Source organism: Amblyraja radiata, chromosome 4, assembly GCF_010909765.2.
Source record: "Amblyraja radiata isolate CabotCenter1 chromosome 4, sAmbRad1.1.pri, whole genome shotgun sequence".
Taxonomy (NCBI): domain Eukaryota; kingdom Metazoa; phylum Chordata; class Chondrichthyes; order Rajiformes; family Rajidae; genus Amblyraja; species Amblyraja radiata.
The window spans coordinates 62,277,494-62,302,231 of record NC_045959.1 but is presented as its reverse complement, the minus strand read 5'-3'; the positions used below and the strand labels follow the sequence as shown (position 1 = coordinate 62,302,231).

General features: G+C 42.2%; 1 protein-coding gene across 1 annotated transcript in view; it reads left to right on the top strand.

The window, feature by feature from the left end:
• Positions 1-2,404: 2,404 nt before the first annotated feature.
• Positions 2,405-24,738, top strand: part of tyms (thymidylate synthetase) — a 28,903-nt gene continuing 6,569 nt past the window's right edge. Inside the window, exons 1-5 of the mRNA XM_033019616.1 lie at positions 2,405-2,692; positions 21,512-21,585; positions 22,030-22,204; positions 22,926-23,027; positions 24,123-24,298. Coding sequence (XP_032875507.1) covers positions 2,557-2,692; positions 21,512-21,585; positions 22,030-22,204; positions 22,926-23,027; positions 24,123-24,298 — 663 coding nt within the window. The 5' untranslated portion in view covers positions 2,405-2,556. The remainder of the gene's footprint in view (positions 2,693-21,511; positions 21,586-22,029; positions 22,205-22,925; positions 23,028-24,122; positions 24,299-24,738) is intronic.

The following is a 24,738-nucleotide window of genomic DNA, read 5'->3' as shown; positions in this document are numbered from 1 at the left end:
AGAGTTAGATAGATCTCTAGGGGCTAGTGGAATCAAGGGATATGGGGAGAAGGCAGGCACGGGTTATTGATTGGGGCTGATCAGCCATGATCACAATGAATGGCGGTGCTGGCTCGAAGGGCCAAATGGCCTCCTCCTGCACCTATTTTCTATGTTTCTAGAACACTCATCCAGCAACCCTCGAGCCCACCAGCTCATCCCGTAGTCAATTCATCAGCTTTTCCATAAGAACTTCCATCAGTTCTTCCAAAAGAATGACAATCAGCCAATCTCGATTACCCTCAGCCAATCAAGCAGCCCCTTAATTCACCCAGAAGTCTGAACTATTGAATGCTCACTGCATCTCTTTCCATGTCGGCATGTTAATATCCAGCTGCATGAACCATGTGAAAAGGGAATAAATAGATGCATGTGGTGCAGTGATTTGTGCAGCACTATAGGCCTGGAGACCAAGAGGAGTTCACCATTGAACGGAGTTTGAACGGGGGGCTTGAGGCCCCCGACCGAGGAAGAATAAAAGGAAGGCTTGAACTTTATTTCGCCTTCCATCACAGTGAGGAATGTGTAGGAGTCACTGTGGTGAATGTCCGTATTAAAATGTGTTTTTGAGTGCTGTTGCTTTTAATTGTATGACTGACCTGGCCAATGAAATTCCTCGTATGTTGCAAAACATGGCAAATAAAATCTGATTATGATTCTGAAAAGCCTTTCCCTTCCATACTCTTTCCTCTCTGATCTTTTAGCAGTTGACTGCCTTTCTGTACTTGTTGCAAGAGATTGTCGTGGCATCCAGCATCCTCGGAGAATGTAGAATTAAAGGCAGGCAATGCCAGTTTTAAATATGGTTATTTGCCTCAAGATTGGATTATTGTATCTCCAGAACCTCCCCAGAGGCTCTGGGAGACACAAGGTTCAAGAGGGAACACAAAAAGCCTAATTAGGAAGAATATTAAGAGTAAGATTTTCAATTAAAATACTGTAATTGATGGAACCTTGCCTTTAAATTAGTTCTTGGATGAAACCCTGATGGTTCTCACATTGTCTCTTTAAATTTACTCTCCTTTTCACACTTGCATTAAAACACACAGCCACCGCCATTCACAGTGATACTGCCCGGCAGTCTCATAATTACAGTCAACACAGCCACCTTGACAGCCACACAAAATGATGTAAATAAAAATTGTTTTCCTTGTTTAAGAAGTTCAATTTACAATTATTTGAAATTGTGGGGGTTGGTACAAAATACTGCTGACCCACAAATGTGTTGCTATGAGACATTCACATTAAAAAAATCCATGTCTCAAAAAAAGCAAGAAGGTGCCCATGTTATTTGACCAACTTATCAGATGAATTTAAATATGTAGGTATGTATGCATTAGTTTTGCTCCTAATTCCCTTTTCCAAATCATTAATATATATGGTAAACAGTTGCGGCCCCAACACCAAGCCTTGCGGCAAAAAAATCCAGAAGATTAGTCAAACATGATTTCCCTTTCATAAATCCATGTTGACTTGGACTAATTATTTTACTGCTATCCAAATGCCCCATTATTACATCTTTAATAATTGACTCCAGCATCTTTCACACCACCAAAGTCGGGCTAACTGGTCTGTAATTCCCTGTTTTCTCTCACGCTACTTTCTTGAAAAGTGGGATAGCATTAGCTATCCTCCAATCCACAGGAACTGATCGTAAATCTATTGATCGTTGGAAAATGATCATATGTATAAATATATATGTATGTGTATATATGCATGTATGTGTATATATGCATGTATATGTGTGTATATATGTATGTATATATGTTTATATATGTGTGTATGTATGCATATAAATGTATCCATATGTATGTGTGCATTTGTATGTGTATACGTGTGTGTGTGTATATATATGTATGTGTATAAATATATATATCTGCATATATTTATTATTACTATATAATTATATATATAATTGCCTTTATGGTTTATGCACATCATCTTACAAGACAAATGAATTAATAGTGATTATTTAAATCAAAGTTGCTTCTGATCCATGAGAATAAACTTTATTATCTCTAACTTGCCTCTCACACACAGACACACATTCATATAAATATATAAAATATATATACGTTAAATTTAATTTTGTGCAGTGTGTGTTAAAGGGAAACTGCACAATACAACGCAAAGGAGGGGGCTGTTCCCGCTACAAGATACTCGAGGATCTTTGCTTTGGATCAAAGATTATAGAGGAGCTCTATAATCATTGCTTTGGATCACAGCGGGTGGATTACATACCAGAAGTCGCGTGCCGCTTAAAGAAATGGCGGCCGTGACGTTCCGTCACGTACTACACGTCAGTCCATTGGATTCCGGAGGAGTGGTCTATCTTGCTCTGCTATAAGATCTTTGCTAAAAAGTTGTTTGCCAACCGCCAAAAAAAAGTACATAGAAGAAGTGGAAGCAGACTTCTGCAGGGACTCAGTCGGAGAAGCGCAAAACAAAAACTAGCAAAGATACTCGTGTTTTTGCAGGACAGAGCGCTTGGTGTGGGACACACTCTACAAAGCAGAAATGCAGGAGTTGAGCGACGAGCACCAGTATTTGCAGCACGTCAGACATATCCTGGAAAAGGGTGTCCACAAGGAAGACCGGACCGGCACTGGCACCATCTCAGTATTTGGACTGCAGGCCAAGTACAGTCTGAGGGGTGAGTACCCTGTCATGTTTTCATGCAACTTTATGCAATCGTGTTTTTCTTTTTCTTTTTGTGAAAACTGACCATAGAGAACCACTGCAGCCTGGGCAACGCGTCTCTGTGGAGGAATCAATCCCACTGCAGACGCCCCGCTCGGAAAGCGATGGCGCCAATTCTGAACGTGCACACGAAATATATAAGAGAAATACACGATTTTCATCCTAATTACAGAGCAGATTTCACAACCTCCGGGTTTGTAACAATGAAAAAAACCCCACAATTTTAAGGGCGCGGTTAATATTATAATGTTTTTGTTTTAAAACGGTGTCAGTTCTGCAGTCAGAGAGAGCGCGAAGAGTTAAACTGACGGCGATGTTTCCCGCGCTCTGACTAGTTTAACGAGACCTGAGGAAAAGCGAGCCTGGATCTGGATGTGCGTTTAAATACGAAAGATGAAATGTGGCACAGCATCTCGGTATCGGTGCAGGTTGAATTGGGGGATTAAACCCTCGGGTCTTTGACATGTAGCAAGGGAGCTTCTTTCAACGTTTCAACCCCACGTTTCCGACTGATTGAGTGTTTATATAGCGCTTTGTTTTCAAAGCAGTTTTGTATCTTTCAGTCCCCACTTAAACCTGAGAATAGGTTGGAGTGGGAGAAGGTATGAGTTCTGCCCGTTGCCCGATTACAAAGTCGTAGAAGCGGTGGATTGATTATCTGTAAACAGCCCTTCCTTCCTGAGTGAGATCGTCCGTTGCAGGCCCTTCCCAGTTGACACTCCCTTCTTCCCACCTCTACCTTCCAGTCTGAAGTTGCCTGACCCGCTGAGTTACTCCAGCACTGTGAGTTACTCCAGCACTTTGAGTTGGAGTTACGAGTTACTCCAGCACTTTGTGTCTATGCCCAATTACACAGCCTGTTTTGTGTCTCCATGTACAGGGCTCTCACTTAACTTTTTCCCCCTGTTGCCAGCCGGGCAACCTTGGCAGTTTTTTAGGTTGCCTAATGACAGTTTAGGTGGTCATTTAAGACGGTTTGCATGATGCGTGCGATAATGTGCTTGGACGAAGCGAGTAGTTAAACCCCTGTCACACGGTCGGTGCGAGCTGACCCACGAGGTATCCCGAGTTTAAAACAAACTTAACTCGTGGTAACACGTACAATTATTAACGTAGCGGGAACGTCGGAACTCGTGGACGCAACTTAGCGACTCGTGGCGCTAACGGCAGGTACCCGTGAAACTTGATAACTTGAAAAAATTCAAACATGTTTAAAGTTTTCCACGAGTAAAATGTACTCTTGAAGTTAAAAATTGAAACATTTAAACACGTAAGAACGCAGTGGCCCGTGCGTTTACCTTAGTCTCGTGAGTCTACAACTATCATGATTTCATTTGGACTCTTTGCCTACAGGATTATTCCAAACATTTGTCACTCTTTGGGTAAAGCAATTATTTTTCTGGGTTTATGTTCTAAATATACTTTCCATTTGTTTCCACTTACAACCCCCAGGTTAATAAATTATCTGACAATATTTTAGATTGTTTAAGTAACCTGCCTGTTGTAACTAAACACTGAAATTAGGTGGACCTGCAATGGTAATGTGTGGCATGGTGTGAATTTCCTCAAATAATAAGTCAATGGTAGGATGGAATAGATAAGTGCCTGGTGTAATCCCTGTCAGGGCACAGGTTGGTTTACATCACTCAAACACAAGACTGTCGTTCATTAACCTATGTCGATATTATTATCACATGGTTTGGTTATGGGGGGTCATAGAGTGTTACAGCACGGAAAAAGCTCCCTCGATCCAACTTGTTCATGCCAAGCTCGGTCCTTCCTGGAACGCTTGGGTTGCAAGAAGAAGGTGGATAGGTTTGAGGTTTTTTTTCTTTGTAGTGCAGGAGGCTGAGGGATGACCTCGTCTCACATTTGGCCTCTATCCCTCTAAACCTCTCATACCCAACAGGTTTCTGCAGAGTCTACAGTACAACAAGGCTTGTGTTCCATTCAATATTTCCGCCACCATCTCCCACTACCCTGGTGCTGTTGTCTTGAAACACAAAAGTGCTGAACTAACATCTGTGGAGAACATGTTTCGGATCGCCACCCTGCATTTGGCTGCTGGGTTAATTTTGATTTTAGACTGCAAAGGATCACTTGTTGTTTTCCAAATGACGTGTAATCTGTATTTATTGCGTCTTTGGAATATCCAAAGTCTCCGCTTTTCCATTTCAGATCATTTATTCGTCAGGCATTAAATAAGGGTCTCCACCCGAAGCGTCACACATTCCTTTTCTCCAGAGATGCTGTCTGATCCGACAGGTTACTCCAGTTTCTTGTATCTATCTTCGGTTTAAACCAGTATCTGCAGTTCCTTCCGACACATAAAAAATAACGCGGCGGCGGGAGAAGAACCCACTATTTCGGAAATCCCAGGAAAGTGTACAGTAATCTTTGCTCCACAGCCCAACTGGTTGAAGGAAGATTGCCGAAAACATATTACTCAGATAAACACGGGAGGTTGACAACATATTAAAATGTATCTCCGGTTAAACCTGTTTTTCTTACCGGGCAGCCACGGAAAAAATGAGAAAGTAGCTTAAAATGAACTGTCGTTCAAAAGTAAATTATTGATTCAGCTTCACTCAATAAAACGCTGCCCGCATTTTTTATGCATTAGCTCTGTTTTGGAGTATTTTATGTGTTAGTACACAGACATTTTTTTGTAACTTAATCTAATGACCTTGGTGGTTACACTGACTGTATGCAACCTGTCAACATTGTTCTCCCAGCTCTTCAACAAAACCACATCATAACGCGTTGCCCTCAGAGGACCAGTCACCATGTACGAATCCGTGCAGGACAGGGAGTGAAAAAAATCTCTTCTTACGAAAAAAAACCCTCAATCACTTTGAAATGTGTTAAAAGGAACAGCAGACGCTGGTTTAAACCGAAGACGGACACATAAAACTGGAGCAGCTAACAATGAATGGCCTGTTCCCTTTATCATCGTTACTTTTGTGCATACCTTTCATTCTACATCTCTCGTTTTCCTTTCCCCAACTCAAAGCCGCAGGATGGAGATGTCTTCTTTAACACTGTTGCTTATTAAAACAGACCTTCATTGTCGGATTGGAGGCAGGTGACTAGTGGGGTGCCTCAGGGATCTGTGTTGGGTCCTTTGTTGTTTGTCATGTACATCAATGATCTGGATGAAGGTGTGGTAAATTGGATTAGTAAGTATGCAGATGATACCAAGATAGGGGGTGTTGTGGATAATGAAGAGGATTTCCAAAGTCTACAGAGTGATTTAGGCCATTTGGAAGAATGGGCTGAAAGATGGCAGATGGAGTTTAATGCTGATAAATGTGAGGTGCTACACCTTGGCAGGACAAATCAAAATAGGACGTACATGGTAAATGGTAGGGAATTGAAGAATGCAGTTGAACAGAGGGATCTGGGAATAACCGTGCATAGTTCCTTGAAGGTGGAATCTCATATAGATAGGGTGGTAAAGAAAGCTTTTGGTATGCTAGCCTTTATAAATCAGAGCATTGAGTATAGAAGCTGGGATGTAATGTTAAAATTGTACAAGGCATTGGTGAGACCAAATCTGGAGTATGGTGTACAATTTTGGTCGCCCAATTATAGGAAGGATGTCAACAAGATAGAGAGAGTACAGAGGAGATTTACTAGAATATTGCCTGGGTTTCAACAACTAAGTTACAGAGAAAGGTTGAATGTTAGGTCTTTATTCTCTGGAGCGCAGAAGGTTAAGGGGTGACTTGATAGAGGTCTTTAAAATGATGAGAGGGATAGACAGAGTTGATGTGGACAAGCTTTTCCCTTTGAGAATAGGGAAGATTCAAACAAGAGGACATGACTTCAGAATTAAGGGACAGAAGTTTAGGGGTAACATGAGGGGGAACTTCTTTACTCAGAGAGTGGTAGCTGTGTGGAATGAGCTACCAGTGGAAGTGGTGGAGGCAGGTTCGTTGGTATCATTTAAAAATAAATTGGATAGGCATATGGATGAGAAGGGAATGGAGGGTTATGGTATGAGTGCAGGCAGGTGGGACTAAGGGAAAATAATTGTTCGGCACGGACTTGTGGGGCCGAGATGGCCTGTCTCCGTGCTGTAATTGTTATTATTATTATTATTATTCAAGCTTCATGAGCGGTTGGCTCAAGAGTAACTCGGGAGAGGAACTTAGTAACTCGGGAGACGAACTTGGAACATCGCAGAAATGACAAGTAGTAGGCAAACTTAGTCAAACCCGTGGGAACTCGGTTAAACACTTGATCTTACACTTGGAATCTCGTACACAACCATATAACCATATAACAATTACAGCACGGAAACAGGCCATCTCGGCCCTACAAGTCCGTGCCGAACAACTTTTTTCCCTTAGTCCCACCTGCCTGCACTCATACCATAACCCTCCATTCCCTTCTCATCCATATGCCTATCCAATTTATTTTTAAATGATACCAACGAACCTGCCGCCACCACTTCCACTGGAAGCTCATTCCACACCGCTACCACTCTCTGAGTAAAGAGGTTCCCCCTCATGTTACCCCTAAACTTCTGTCCCTTAATTCTGAAGTCATGTCCTCTTGTTTGAATCTTCCCTATTCTCAAAGGGAAAAGCTTGATCACATCAACTCTCTATCCCTCTCATCATTTTAAAGACCTCTATCAAGTCCCCCCTTAACCTTCTGCGCTCCAGAGAATAAAGACCTAACTTATTCAACCTATCTCTGTAACTTAGTTGTTGAAACCCAGGCAACATTCTAGTAAATCTCCTCTGTACCCACGAGTCATTCACTCGGGGTACCTCGTGGGTCAGCTCGCACCGTGTGACAGGGCTATTACCAGTCGGAATTATGCTCAATGAAGCATTCACATATGTTCAAGAAGGAACTGCAGATGCTGGAAAATCGAAGGTAGACAAAAGTGCTGGAGAAACTCAGCGGGTGCAGCAGCATCTATGGAGCGAAGGAAATAGGCAAAGTTTCAGGCCGAAACCTATCAGTCTGAAGAAGGGTTTCAGCCCGAAATGTTGCCTATTTCCTTCGCTCCATAGATGCTGCCACATTCGCTGAGTTTCTCCAGCACTTTTGTCTACATTCACATATTATTTCTGCTTCAAATAACTCACAAACAAAACATATTCACCAATTAAGACATGATATATATCACAATGACATGCATCAAAATTAAAATACAATATCTCAACTCTTTTTACACATTGCAATTAATGCAATTTCTATTAGTTCTTTCCGCTTCCAAACAAAAATGTAGTTGGATTATTCAGCATATGATCAACCTGTGTCAATAAATCCTGGACCATATTTACGCTCCAAATTTTGACAGCCCCCAATTTTTTGATAAAATTATAGATATAATATCAGAGTTTAATTACCAAAATGTGATAATAGGGGGGGACTTCAACTGTGTTTTAGATTCATATCTAGATAAATCAGCAAAACAAAGGAGGAGTAATTTAAAATCTAAGACTAGTGAACTTCTAAATACATATATAAAAAAAACTAATATAATAGATGTATGGAGATCTGCTAATCCAGTTGGAAGGGAATACTCGTTTTACTCTTCAGTACATAAAACTTATTCAAGAATTGATTATTTTTTAGTGGATATGAAATTAATGCCATATACAATTAATCCAACATACCACATTGGTAGTAATAGTAGTAGTACTAATACCAATATACACATTAGTAGTATTTCAGATCATTCTCCATTGACATTTTCAGTAAAATTCGAGGGAATGCCGGGTAAAAATCTTTTTGGAGGTTTAATACACATATTTCAAATGACTTACAAGGCTATCAATATTTAAAACAACAAATGAACTTTTTTTTGATACAAATGATACACCAGGTACTTCGCCTTCTTTATTATGGGAAACTTTTAAGGCATTTATTAGAGGAATTATAATTTCATATCAAATTTTTCAAAATAAAAAGAATAAGTCAGAACAAATGTTGTTAGAACAAGAAATCAGACAGTTAGAGTTAGATAACGCTGAAGATTCCACTACAGATAAACACAATAAGATAATATTACTGAAATTTAAACTTAATCGAATTTTATCGGCAAGAGTAATAACATTATTCCAAATTACAGAACAGGAACATTTTGAGTTTGGTGACAAACCACATAAGCTTTTAGCTCGCCAATTGAAAAAACAAGAAAAGGAAAATACTATGACTAAAATTAAATCAGAGAAAGGTGAATTACTAATACTACCTAAAGATATTAATAACAGATTTGCTCAATTTTATCAAAATTTATACACATCTAAAACTAAAATAGAAGATAGTAAAAATAATTTTTTTTTAGATAACTGTAATCTTCCAAAACTTGACCTTTTGGAACAAGAGGAACTTGGAGCTCAAATTACAATCAAAGAAATAGGTGAAACAATAAAATTGTTGAAAAATGGTAAGACACTGGGACCAGATGGTTTTAGTAATGAATTTTATTAAAAATTTCATGAGATAACGACTCCTTACTTATTTAATTTATATACTTACGCTTTTAAAGAAAACTAGACCAAGTGCAGACCCGTTGGGTCTGCTCCCCCAATGGTGTGATCCCCCAACCCAATATTCCACCATGCACTCGTCTTTCATGAGATAACGACTCCTTACTTATTTAATTTATATACTTACGCTTTTAAAGAAAACTAGACCAAGTGCAGACCCGTTGGGTCTGGTCCCCCAATGGTGTGATCCCCCAACCCAATATTCCTCCAATGGAACTGAAGCCGTTCCCAAATGTAAGATTCCAGCACTCCCCTGCCTCCCTCAGCAGTGGATGGCCCCTCAGCAGTGGATTTAAAAAAAACCTGCTGCAGCAGTGAAAGGTTCAGAGTGTTCCTGTCTTGCAAGTTTGTTTCGAAGTGTGTTGGAAGCTGTTTCGAAGTGTGTTGGAAGCTGATAGGAAGGAGCAGCCGTCAACAAATCAAAAGGCAGAAAGTCAACGAATCAAAAGGCAGACAGGCAGCCGGACGGACGGATGTCGGACGGATGGGGCGAGAGTTTTATAGAATGACTAGACCAAGTGCAGACCCGTTGGGTCTGGTCCCCCAATGGTGTGATCCCCCAACCCAATATTCGTCCAATGGAACTGAAGCCGTCCCCAAATGTAAGATGCCAGCACTCCCCTGCAAAAAAACCACCTCCCCTGCCTGCGGCAGCAGTGAAAGGTTCAGAGTGTTCCTGTCTTGCAAGATTGTTTCGAAGTGTGTTGGAAGCTGTTTCGAAGTGTGTTGGAAGCTGATAGGAAGGAGCAGCCGTCAACAAATCAAAAGGCAGAAAGTCAACGAATCAAAAGGCAGACAGGCAGCCGGACGGACGGATGTCGGACGGATGGGGCGAGAGTTTTATAGAATAATAGATAGATAGATAGATAGATAGATAGATAGATAGATAGATAGATAAACTACCTGAAACATTAGAATCAACTATTACGCTTATTCCAAAAAAAGAAAGATTTAGAAGATCTGGGCTCATATAGAGCTATATCACTTGTAAATACAGACCAGAAAATTTTAGCAAAGACTTTAGCAAGAAGATTAAGCAAATATATTAGTAAATTGATAAACCCTGATCAAACGGGGTTTATACCCAAAAGATACTCATTTAATAATTTGAGATGCCTGTTTAATATAATGTACTCACATAAAGTAGAGGAAGAAGATATATCAATTATTTATTTGGACGCAGAGAAAGCATTTGATCAGGTAGAGTGGCAGTACTTATATAAAGTAATGCAAAAATGTAATATGGGAGAGAATTTTATTACATGGGTAAAATTATTGTATGATTAACCGATGGCAAGAATATTAACTAACAATATGTTATCTCAAAAATTTCAATTATCAAGGGGTAATAGGCAGGGATGTGCGTTATCACCCCTGCTATTTGCCCTTATAACCATATAATATAACCATATAACAATTACAGCACGGAAACAGGCCATCTCGACCCTTCTAGTCCATGCCGAACACATAATCTCCCCTAGTCCCATATACCTGCGCTCAGACCATAACCCTCCATTCCGTTCCCGTCCATATAACTATCCAATTTATTTTTAAATTATAAAAACGAACCTGCCTCCACCACCTTCACTGGAAGCTCATTCCACACAGCTACCACTCTCTGAGTAAAGAAGTTCCCCCTCATGTTACCCCTAAACTTCAGTCCCTTAATTCTCAAGTCATGTCCCCTTGTTTGAATCTTCCCTACTCTCAGTGGGAAAAGCTTTTCCACGTCAACTCTGTCTATCCCTCTCATCATTTTAAAAACCTCTATCAAGTCCCCCCTTAACCTTCTGCGCTCCAAAGAATAAAGCCCTAACTTGTTCAACCTTTCTCTGTAACTTAGTTGCTGAAACCCAGGCAACATTCTAGTAAATCTCCTCTGTACTCTCTCTATTTTGTTGACATCCTTCCTATAATTAGGCGACCAAAATTGTACACCATACTCCAGAATTGGCCTCACCAATGCCTTGTACAATTTTAACATTACATCCCAACTTCTATACTCAATGCTCTGATTTATAAAGGCCAGCACACCAAAAGCTTTCTTTACCACCCTATCTACATGAGATTCCACTTTCAGGGAACTGTGCACAGTTATTCCCAGATCCCTCTGTTCACCTACATTCTTCAATTCCCTACCATTTACCATGTACGTCCTATTTTGATTTGTCCTGCCAAGATGAAGCACCTCACACTTATCAGCATTAAACTCCATCTGCCATCTTTCAGCCCACTCTTCCAACTGGCATAAATCTCTCTGTAGACTTTGAAACTCTACTTCATTACCCGCAACCCCACCTATCTTAGTATCATCTGCATACTTACTAATCCAATTTACCACACCATCGTCCAGATCATGGATGTACATGACAAACAACAGTGGACCCAACACAGATCCCTGTGGCACCCCACTCGTCACTGGCCTCCAACCTGACAAACAACCATCCACCATTACTCTCTGGCATCTCCCATTCAGCCACTGTTGAATCCATCTTGCTACTCCACCATTAATACCCAACCATTGAACCTTCTTAACCAACCTTCCATGAGGAACCTTGTCAAAGGCCTTACTGAAGTCCATATACACAACATCCACTGCTTTACCCTCATCAATTTCCCGAGTAACATCTTCAAAAAATTCAAGACGATTAGTTAAATATGACCTTCCAGGCACAAATCCATGTTGACTGTTCCTAATCAGACCCTGTTTATCCAGATGCTTATATATATTATCTCTAAGTATTCTTTCCATTAATTTGCCCACCACTGACGTCAAACTAACAGGTCTATAATTGCTAGGTTTACTCTTAGACCCCTTTTTAAACAATGGAACAACATGCGCAGTACGCCAATCCTCCGGCACTATTGTCGTACAGTGAAGAAGGGTTTCGGCCCGAAACGTCGCCTATTTCCTTCGCTCCATAGATGCTGCTGCACCCGCTGAGTTCCTCCAGCAATTTTGTGTACCTCCGGCACTATTCACGTTTCTAATGACATTTGAAATATTTCTGCCATAGCCCCTGCTATTTCTACACTAACTTCCCTCAATGTCCTAGGGAATATCCTGTCCGGACCTGGAGACTTATTCACTTTTATATTTCTCAAAAGTGTCAGTACTTCCTCTTCTTTGATCCTCATAGTTTCCATAGCTACTCTACTTGTTTCCCTTACCTCACATAATTCAATATCCTTCTCCTTGGTGAATACCGAAGAAAAGAAACTGTTCAATATCTCCCCCATCTCTTTTGGCTCTGCAGATAGTTGGCCACTCTGACTCTCTAATGGACCAATTTTATCCCTCGTTATCCTTTTGCTATTAATATAGCGGTAGAAACCCTTCGGATTTACTTTTACCTTACTTGCCAAAGCAACCTCATATCTTCTTTTAGCTTTTCTAATTTCTTTCTTAAGATTCTTTTTACATTCTTTATACTCCTCAAGCACCTCATTTACTCCATGCTGCCTATAACTATTGTAGATCTTCCTCTTTTTCCGAACCAAGTGTCCAATTTCCCTTGAAAACCATGGCTCTTTACAATTTTTACGATTTCCTTTCAACCGAACAGGGACATAAAGATTCTGTACTCTTAAAATTTCACCTTTAAATGTACTCCATTTCTCTTCCACATCTTTCCCATAAAACAAACTGTCCCAATTTACTCCTTTTAAATCCTTTTGCATCTCCTCAAAGTTAGCCTTTCTCCAATCAAAAATCTCAACCCTAGGTCCAGTTTTGTCCCTCTCCATAATTATATTGAAACTAATGGTATTGTGATCACTGGACCCGAACTGTTCCCCAACGCATACCTCTGCCACCTGACCCATCTCATTTCCTAACAGGAGGTCCAGTACCGCCCCTTCTCTAGTAGGTACTTCTATGTATTGTTGCAAAAAACTATCCTGCACACATTTTACAAACTCCAACCCATCCAGCCCATTTACAGAATGTGTTTCCCAGTCTATGTGTGGAAAATTGAAATCTCCCACAATCACTACCTTGTGTTAACTACTAATATCTGCAATCTCCTTACATATTTGCTCTTCCAATTCTCGCTCCCCATTTGGCGGTCTATAATACACCCCTATAAGTGTTGCTACCCCTTTCCCATTTCTCAGTTCCACCCAAATAGCCTCCCTAGTCGAGCCCTCTAATCTATCCTGCCAAAGCACTGCTGTAATATCTTCCCTGATAAGCAATGCAACACCTCCACCTCTTGCCCCTCCAATTCTATCACACCTGAAGCAACGAAATCCTGGAATATTTAGTTTCCAATCACAGCCCTCCTGCAACCATGTTTCACTGATCGCCACAACATCATACTTACTTCCAGGTGTCAATCCAGGCTCTAAGTTCATCCACTTTTCTTACAATGCTCCTAGCATTAAAATATACACATTTAAGAAACCCACCCTCTCTTATTCTCTGATTATTTTCTTTTTCTTCTCTCTCCCCTACATTTTGGGTCAGAGTGCTACCATTCTCTGCCCCCTGCTTCACACACTGACTGCTAGCTTTCCCAATTTGAGTCCCTCCCCCCAACCATACTAGTTTAAAGTCTCCCCAGTAGCCTTTCCAAATCTCCCCGCCAGGATATTGGTCCCCCTTGAGTTCAAGTGCAACCCGTCCTTTCTGTACAGGTCGCACCTTCCCCAAAAGAGGTCCCAATGATCCAGAAACTTGAATCCATACCCACTGCACCAGTCCCTCATCCACGCATTTATCCTCCACCTCGCTCCATTCCTACTCTCACTGTCGCGTGGCACAGGCAGTAATCCTGAGATTGTTACCTTTCCAGTCCTTCTCCTTAACTCTCTACCTAACTACCTAAATTCTTCTTTCAGGACCTCTTCTCTTTTTTTACCTATGTCGTTGGTACCTATATGCACCACAACCTCAGGCTCCTCTCCCTCCCATTTCAGGATTTCTTGGACACGTTCAGACACATCCCTGACCCTGGCACCAGGGAGGCAAACTACCATCCGGGACTCCTGTCTGCGTCCACAGAATCGCCTATCCGACCCCCTGACTATAGAGTCCCCTATTACAATTGCCCTCCCCTTCTTTTCCTTACCCTCCTGAGCAACCGGACCGGTCTTTGTGCCAGAGGCCCGGCCACTGTCGCTGCCCCCAGGTAGGCTGTCTCCCCCACCCTTACTCAAGCATGAGTACTTATTTTCAAGGTGTACAGCCACCGGGGTACTCACCAGTCCCTGCCTCTGCCCGTTGCCCTTCCTAACTGTGACCCAGTTTTCTGTCTCCCGTGGTCTTGGAGTGACCACCTCCCTGTAACTCCTTTCTATGACCTCCTCGCTCTCCCTGAGCAGACAGAGGTCATCGAGTTGCTGTTCCAGGTTCCTGACACGGTCCCTTAGGAGCCCCATCTCGACGCACCTTGCGCAGATGTGGACGTCTGGAGGGCACTCCGACTCCATGACCTCCCACATCTGACATCCAGAACAGTAAACTGCCCTGGCCCTCATTCTCCCCCTTATCCGAATACAATAAAGCCTTACAATTACAATACAAATACAATACAAGCCAATCAGCTGCTTCCGCTGGTCCTCTTCCACCAATCAGAGGCTTCCACCAGAATCAGAATCAGAATCCTTCTCTGGAAGTGAGATGGAACGTTGCAGATTTGGGTAATTCACAGCTCCAGGTAAGTCCTCCTCTCACCAACGGCTCCCCGGGCCTCTGTAGAAGCAAACCCCGCGCTGTATTTATACTCACAGCTCCAGGTAACTCCTCCTCTCACCAACGGCTTCCCGGGCCTCTGTAGAAGCAAACCCCGCGCTGTATTTATACTCACAGCTCCAGGTAACTCCTCCTCTCACCAACGGCTCCCCGGGCCTCTGTAGAAGCAAACCCCGCGCTGTATTTATACTCACAGCTCCAGGTAAGTCCTCCTCTCACCAACGGCTCCCCGGGCCTCTAGAAGCAAACCCCGCGCTGTATTTATACTCACAGCTCCAGGTTAGTCCTCCTCTCACCAACGGCTCCCCGGGCCTCTGTAGAAGCAAACCCCGCGCTGTATTTATACTCACAGCTCCAGGTAAGTCCTCCTCTCACCAACGGCTCCCCGGGCCTCTGTAGAAGCAAACCCCGCGCTGTATTTATACTCACAGCTCCAGGTAAGTCCTCCTCTCACCAACGGCTCCCCGGGCCTCTGTAGAAGCAAACCCCGCGCTGTATTTATACTCACATTATACTCACGGCTCCCCGGGCCTCGATTATGATTAGATTAGATTAGATATAATTTATTGCCACACAGCCAGGCTGGTGGAAATTTGGGTTGTCTGCAGCGATACAATAATAAAGAACACACAACCACAATAAAACTGTAACACAAACATCCACCACAGCATTCATCACTGTGGTGGAAGGCACAAAATTTGGCCAGTCCTCCATTTCCCCCCCGTGGTCAGGACCAGAGTCCAGAGTCAGTCCAGGATCGGCTCTTCCTCACCGGAGACCGCGGCTTTAAGTTGTTGTAGGCCGCAGGCCGGCGGTCAAGATTTAAAGTCCCCGCCGCAGCCAGAAGCACCGTAGACTGCAGGGCCGGCGGTCGAAGCTCCCCTCCAGGGGTGATGGTAAGTCCATGCCGGACCCGCGGTAGAAGTCGGCCGCGGGCCGGCAGTGATGGCTTCTTCTTCCCCCGGGTCCCCAACGTGAGATCCCGGGCTGTAGACGCCGCACCAGCTGGAGCTCTGCAGACCGCAGCTTCAGGCTACGACTTCAGGCTGCCGGCTGCCCCGGGTCAGCGAAACGGAGCGCTCCCCTCCAGCGAGCCCCAGCCCGCTCCACGCCGAGAGTCCACGCTGCGCCCGCCGCTGAAGCCCCGGGCGCGTCTCCGGGAAAGGCCGCGTCGATCCTTGATGTTAGGCCACGGGGGAGGCGACCTGGAAAAACTCGCCTCTCCGTGGAGGAGGCGACCAAAGTGGTTTCCCCCACACCACCCCCCACATAAAACACACAAAGAAACATTAAATACGGACTTTAAAACATACTAAAAAAATAAAAAAAGGTTGAAAAACTGACGAGCTGCATGACATGGCTGCTGCCAGAGCAGCGCCCCCTACAGAACCTTTAGCTGAAAGTATAAGAATTCATCCGAATATTCAGGGCTATAATACTAGGGACTCAAAGAATAAAATGTCATTATATGCAGACGATATACTTTTATATATTACAAAGTCACAAACGAGCATACCAAATTTATTAAATTTAATAGAGGAATTCGGGTCCTTTTCTGGATATAGAATAAATTGGAATAAAAGTGAAATCATGACGTTAAAACCTCAAGAACCTACACACTTACTGAAGTTCCCCTTTAAAATTGCAACAGAAAAATTTAAATACTTGGGTATTCAGATTACTAGAAAATATAAAGCATTATTCAACGCTAATTTTATACCTTTATTAAATAAATTTTATATACTGATTAAATTTTGTAAAACACTTCCTTTATCATTATTAGGTAGAATAAATGCTATAAAAATGATCTTCCTACCACAATTATTATACCTATTTCAGTCTATACCTGTATATATACCAAAATACTTTTTTTTTAAATTAGACTCTAATATTACTAACTTTATTTGGGATTATAGATCACATTGAATTAAAATAAAACACTTATGTAAACCAAAAGATGTCTGGGGACTTTCTCTCCTGAATTTTATGTATTATTATTGGGCAGTGCATATTAAGAATATAATTTATTGGCTGGACAGTTCTACCCAACAGACAGAATGGATAAAAATGGAGAAAGAGGATTGTTTTCCTTGTAATATAGGAACGATCCTCTTCTCCCCGAAAAAACAACAACACAATATATAAGAAGAACCCAATTATACATGATACAATAAGAATTTGAAAACAAATAAAATTATCTTTAAAATTAAGAAATTTATCATTGTTAATGCCAATAGCGAATAACCCTTTATTTAAACCATCTCTTATTGATAAAACATATAACCAATGGGAAAGTTTCGGAATTAAAAGGATCGGGGATATGTATGAAATGGGAAACCTACTATCATTCCAACAATTACAATTAAAATTTAAATTGAAAAACAACCAATATTTTAAATATCTTCAGATTTGCGATTTCATGAAAAAATACATACAAGGATATCAAAAAAGAACTCTTATTGGAAGAAGCAATGAATGTTAAAGCTGACTCACAAAAATTAATATCATATTTATATAATAGTATTTTAAATATAGACCTACCATCGACAGGTACTTAGAGAAGAGTGGGAACGGGAATTAATGATAAAAATTACGAAGGAAAAGTACTTGATATATATTCACAAATGTTCGATTAATGTAAGACATAATTTAATTCAATTTAAAATTTTACATAGATTATATTATTCAAAAACAAGATTGAACAAATTCTATCCAAATATATCCCCCATTTGTGATAAATGTTTATTCCAAAACACAACTATAACACACTCTTTTGTTTCCTGCATAAAACTTTATAGATTTTGGAGTGATATTTTTGAAATATTTACAAAATTATTTAAGATAAGAATGGAACCTAATACTGAAATGATTATATTTGGAGTAATGGAAGATGGGAATAAATTGAACTCATCTCAAAATTTATTTTAAAATTATGGTTTAATTACAGCAAAAAAAATTAATACTTAAATTTTGGAAAAATACATCAATACCAACGCTTAAAATGTGGATCGCAAGCATGGTGGACACCGCACATCTTGAGGAAATGCGATTCCTCCTAATGGACCAATTCATAACGAGTTGGTCTCCATTTGTCGTCTTTTTGGAATCATATGGTGCAACACAATTGTAAAAGCTAACTGTTTCAGGACTGGACGAGGGATGGTCAAGATTATAAACAATGACCTCCTTACTTCTTTTCTTTATGTCTTATTCTCTTTTTCCTATTTTCTTTTCTTCAACTTTCTTAATTCATTCTTCTTTTTCTACTTCTTCACACACTATATATCTGACGTCTTTCTATCCTTTACTATCTAATTTATTTTTCTTATTCTTATTCTTTATTATAACAAAAAAAAAGAAGAAGCTGTACATAAAATGTATTATGAAAATATATATTAGGCACTTTGGTGCCATATGATTGTACTTCTAATAAAATAAAATAAATTTAAAAAAAATCCAAGACCATGGTAACATATGCTTAACCATGCACACTACAGATTGATGCAAGCATGTTTTCTGTGAAGGACTGAACATTACCATGACATGGCCATAGCATGGGTCGTTATTGCTATTGGCACAGAAACACCCTGGCTTCCCACATAATTTATCCATAACAAAATATACAGGTTGCAAGGAAACTTCTAAAGGCATTTTATGATAATAGCTGTTAAAACCGACTATACCCATCTGACAGGTTAAACATTACACTAACTGACAAGAGATGGCCAAATGACATAACAGCAGCAAATGTTCTTTTGGTAATATGTTTAAAGGTGTCAAAACAAATAATAACATTGGGGATTAAAACTCATTTGATTGTATTCCGTTATCAAACATAGTCAATGTTCGCTCTGAAGACCATGAAGCACAATAGGGTCATGGGGTGTGTGAATCAGTGCGGGGTGGATAGATGGCCGGGGGGGGGGGGGGGGGGGGGGGGGGGGTTGAGAAGGCAATCGGTGCGGAATGGATGGATTGAGGCGGGTGAATTAATAAGTGTTGGTTGGAGTATGTAAAATTGTGAGTGGAGAGCACGGGGGATATCAGTGGTGTTGAATGGGGGGATCATGACGGGATGGATGGGGGGGGGGGGGATCAGTACAGGATGAATGGGGGGGATCAGTACAGGATGAATGGGGGTAGACAAAAATGCTGGAGAAATTCAGCGGGTGAGGCAGCATCTATGGAGCGAAGGAAATAGGCAACGTTTCGGGTCGAGACCCTAATTCAGACTGTTCCCCCCCCATTCTTCTTGAATGGGAGGATCAGTACAGGATGAATGGGGGGGGGGGGGGGTCAGGACAGTGTGGATCGGAGGGTCTGTGCAGGATGAATGGAAATTCACTACAGGATGAATGAGGGGATCGGTATAGGATGAATGGGGGATCAGTACGGGATGAATGAGGCGATCAGTACAGGATGCATGAGGGGATCAGTACAGGATGAATGGGGTATCAGTAAAATATGAATGGGGAGATCACTACAGGATGGATGGGTGATTGGTGCAGGGTAAATGGAGGGTGGGTCAGTATGGGATGAATGGGTGGATCAGTGCAGTATGAATGGCGGGAGAAGTGCAGGATGGATGGGAAGGGGGGTCAGTACAGGATGAATTGGGGTACCAGTGTAGGATAGATGGGAGGGGGGGGGGGGGTGGCAGGAGAATCAATGCGAGGAGTGATGAATAGATTGGGTGATGAATAGATTGGCAGGGGGGGGGTAGATGGGGAGGGAAGCACAGGGGATGTCAGTGAGGACTGAATAGAGGAGGGAATGGGGATCAGTGCGGGATGGAGAGGAGGGGTCCCAGGATAAGAGGGGAGGAGGGGGCATACGAGAGAGAGGAGGGGGGAAGGGGCAGAGGAGGTGGGGAGGAAGGAAGTCAGTGCTCCTCGGACAACATCGCCCCGCTGCCTTGGCCGTCCCTGTCCAACGCCAAAGTGCTGCCGCCAAAGGGGGTGGCGTTGGGATCTCCTCGCCACTGCCTCCCCTCCTCCGCCAGCTGACAGGAAGGTGCGGGGCCGAGCAGTGCAGCTCAAAGATCCTATAGCTATAGGATCTTTGGTGCAGCTGCTTCAAACGGTGGAAGGAGACGTCCTTCTCCCTCCGGCCTCGGCGTGAGAGAGGGGCTGTTTTGAAAGCGCCGTTGGCGGATTTGCAGGCAGCGGCCATTATCAGGGCGATAGCGGCCGCTGCTCGCAAATTCGCCAACGGAGCTTTCAAAACAACCCCTATCGCACGCCGAGGTCGTGAGGAGGGAGGGAGGGTGGAAGAGGGAGGCCTCCTTCCGCCGGGCGGGGTGCGGGAGGAGGAGAAGGCGGTGGAGCCGCTGTTGCGGCCGCTGCTGCCGCTGTGCGGGGCCCGTCATTCGTTCCGAACCTTCGTCACCATGCACCTAGTATCTTTGCCCTGTAATACAGCCGCCGCCGACACGAAACGTCACGTTCCTATTCTCCAGAGATGCTGCCTGACCCACGGAGTTTGTGTTTATCGGTATAAACCAGTATCTGCAGTGCCAAGCCGGGCAAAATGACTCGGCGTTTAGGTTGCCCGGCGGCACTTTGGGTGGTCAATGGCACCCGGGAAACCGCTAATTTCGAGCCCTGATGTAGTGTGCAGACCTACAGACTATGGTTTAAGAAAGATTAGAAAACATTCAACCACACATATGAACATAATTCATTGTGGAGTGAGATAAAAGCATGGTAAGGAGACTCAACTACTCTTTGACTACACCAGGTGAGGCAGAGGTTCGCCTGCACCTCATCCAACCTCATCTACTGCATCCACTGCTCCAGGTGTCAACTTCTCTACATCGGTGAGACCAAGTGCAGGCTTGGCGATCGCTTCGCCCAATACTTCCGCTCAGTTCCCAATAACTAACCTGATCTCCCGGTGGCTCAGCACTTCTACTACCCCTCCCATTCTGAATCTGACCTTTCTGTCCTGGACCTCTGCCATTGCCAGAGTGAGGCCCAGCGCAAATTGGAGGAACAGCACCTAATATTTTGCTTGGGTAGTTTACACCCCAGCAGTATAAACATTGACTTCTCCAATTTCAGGTAGTCCTTGCTTTCTACCTCCTCCCCCTCCCCTTCGCAGCTCTCCCACAAGCCTGCTGTCTCAGCCTATTCCTTTCTTTGGGTGAAGTTTCGAGTCGAGACCCTTCTTCAGACTGACATCAGTGGGGAGGGAGATGGATAAGGAAGTGTAAAGGTGTGAAAACAGGGCAAAGGGAATGGAGATCAAGGAAAATGTAGAATAGATAATTGTTAGCTGGGAGAAGGTAACAAAACAAACAGAGATAAAATGTTGTTGGAGACGGTAAGACTGGGAAGGGGGAGGGATGGAGAAAGAGGGAAAGCAAGAGTTATATGAAATTAGAGAAGTGGTCCAACCTGACTGCAGACTTAGATTTTTTTTGCACTTTCTAGAGCAAAACATTTATTTTGTATCTAGGCTTTTACTGATTTGATAATGACTGATAGGGAATGTATATTCATTGTTTGCTCGCACATTATTCTCAGTGCTCTTAACGAAATGATCAAATTTTGCCTTTTAGATTCTTTTCCGCTCCTCACCACAAAAAGAGTGTTCTGGAAGGGAATTCTCCAAGAGCTGTTGTGGTTCATCAAGGTATGTATTAACCGTGTACTCGGAAGTTGGTTATGGGAACGGATCTGCTGGCTTCGGCAGGGCCAGAGTTCCAGAGCTCCGGCCGCTGGGGGCAAATTCGTCCAGCTGATCATCCATGGAAGTCGGCTATGGGAATGGATCTGCCGGCTTCAGCTGGGCCGGAGCCCTGGACAGATGAGGCAAATTCGGCCTGTAGTCAGTGCAGAAATCCCAATGAGGCAGACATTGGCCGACTTAACATGCCTAGGCGGCACATTTTTGGGGGTTACTTGTATTCCCAATTAATAGTTGGAAAAGTTTAATCATTTGCTTCAAAGTGACCAAAGTATGCAGAGTGACCATTGGGCAAGGTTTTAGAAAGTTGTCATATTGGAGTATTTAATTCCTTATTCTACAAAGTATGCCTACAGATTCACCTTTTTGCCGTTTTGTTTTCTTTTTCAGGGTTCCACTAATTCCAGGGAATTGTCTGCAAAAGGAGTTAAAATTTGGGATGCCAACGGATCTCGAGAATTTTTGGATAAACATGGATTCACATGCAGAGAAGAATGTGATCTTGGTCCTGTTTATGGCTTCCAGTGGAGGCACTTTGGGGCTGAGTACAAGGACATGCATACAGGTTAGGAAATACCAGCTGCTAACTGCTAACATCACAGTTCTGTTTGCTACCCAACGATATAAACTGCCCACAACAATAGTATTGCAAATTTATCTACTTCTCGCCAGGGATACTTTGTGACGTTGGCGACACAGGAAAAAGCTTGCAAACCACAATATCAAGGACGATACCAGTTGAATGCACTCATAAATCTCCGCAATCCCAATTCACTAAATAACGCGTTCAGGTGGTTACTTACTTTCATTGAAGGGTTATATTAGTGTTCAGCAATGCACTCATATCAAATGTGAAATGACTGTAAAATACATTAACTTTATAAATTATTAAAGGGTCTCAAATTTCCCGGAGGATATTTTCACAAGGATGTTGTTTTCACCAAAATGAAATGACCATCAACACCTTAATCTTATTTGTACATTCTTCCTGTGACCACATATGATTTCTCTGCTTTCTTCCCACCTTCCCAAGACTTGCAGATTTGTAGGTTAATTGGCTTTGGGAAAAAATTGTAAATTTCATCTAGTGTGTAATACAATGCTAGTGTACAGGGATCACTAGTCCATGTACCGAAGGGCCTGTTTCTGTGCTGTATCACTCAAATCTCTAAAATAAAGATGTTGAAGAACCGATATTGGTGGTTTTGTCATGAGTGACAAATAAGAAATTCATCTTAATTGTACAGTTAAAAACATTTTTTGTTCTCTTATCATTTTAATCATAGATTACACTGGGCAAGGTGTTGACCAGCTTCAAAATGTAATTGATACCATCAAAAACAACCCAGAGGATCGTAGGATCATAATGTGCGCATGGAATCCTAAAGGTAAATAAAAATCGTTATTAAAGATGTTGGTGCCTTTAAGGGATCAATTAATGAAATGTGCAACTGAACTGCATTTGCAAAAGAGTCCGATATTTTCTCTGCAACCCTTTTTGTGGGAAGGCATCGAGTTGTGCTTATTAACCTCAGAGGTAGGGTCCGAATAAGTATAGATTGATACTCTTGTTGCATGATTTCTGCTGCACATGTATAAAATCGCTCTCTATAAAACTGGATTTTGGCGTGACATTCTTCTGTTTACCTGTTCTCTCCACCCACCTTTCTTGCCTGCTCTTTGTCATGGTTACTCAGATTAGATGCCCAAAGGGTCAGCAGCATTAGACAATCCCTTCAATACAAAAGTTGAGACAAAATTGGGAAACATTGAGAAGGTAGTTTGAATCCAATGCCGAAGGATAAATGGAAAGGATAATATCTGTTTTCATAACATCCTAACGAGAGATTTTTCCATGTTTCTGGAGATGTGTCAAAAAAAACAAAGAAGGTTTAATTAAATTTAAAGCATTTTAAAAGAATGCAGTGATGGGACTAAAACATGTTTTTAATTATTTAAGGGAAATGGTTACTTGCAGTCTTCACAATTGTGTTTGCTTACTGGGATATGTATTTAAGAGGCCTTTTGAAGCAAATACAACTGCAGAATTTAAGGGAATTTTGTCAAAGCACTCAAAGAATAATATGCTTGAATATAGAGAGACGACAGAAGACGACTTTGGAGAGATGACAGAAGTGTAATCCTCTTTACTGACTGTCTTTTGTGCTTCAGTAACTATTCATCTAATAATTAAGATAATGCTGACAATAGACACAAGAAGCTGGAGTAATTCAGCAGGACAGGCAGCAGCTCTGGAGAGAAGGAATGGGTGATGTTTCGGGTCGAGACCCGTCTTTATACTCAATGCTGACGTTGTGTAGAGTTGAAATGTGGCAACTAGTCTATATTGGAAGTCAGCACAAAATCTGATTGTAGTGAATATAAGCTTTATACCTTAGTTTCAATGCAATTCATAAACCTTGGCTGAGTTTTTGAAGTAAGTAGGTTTTGCATTTATTCTTATTGTTTATTTTTAAATCCAGATATTCCACAAATGGTTCTACCTCCATGTCATGCTCTTTGCCAGTTCTATGTGGCCAACGGTGAGCTATCCTGTCAGCTCTATCAGAGATCCGGAGATATGGGTCTTGGTGTCCCATTCAATATTGCAAGCTATGCATTGCTTACATATATGATTGCACACATCACTGGATTAAAGGTATTTGGAAATATATTATCTCTCACCAAAGATCCTCATGCTGAAAATTCCTATTGAAGTGTTATCAGTTGTATAGACAGATGTATCAAAATCTGTAAATTACAAATGAGATAAGCAATTGATGATCTCTCATTGGCCCAGGGTGTTGTCCCCACTTGCCTCAAGACATCAACCATCGTGCCAGTGCCCAAACAGTCAGCCACAGGGAGTCTCAACGATTTCCGCCCAGTGGCACTCACCCCTGTCATTGCTAAGTGCTTTGAGCGGCTGATCTTGGCTCACCTCAAAGCCAGCCTCCCCCCCACACTGGACCCCCATCAGTTTGCCTACCGGGCCAACAGGTCTACAGAGGACGCCATATCGGCGGCTCTACACTCTGCCCTGACCCACCTGGACAACAACAACTCCTACATCAGGTTGCTGTTCATTGATTTCAGCTC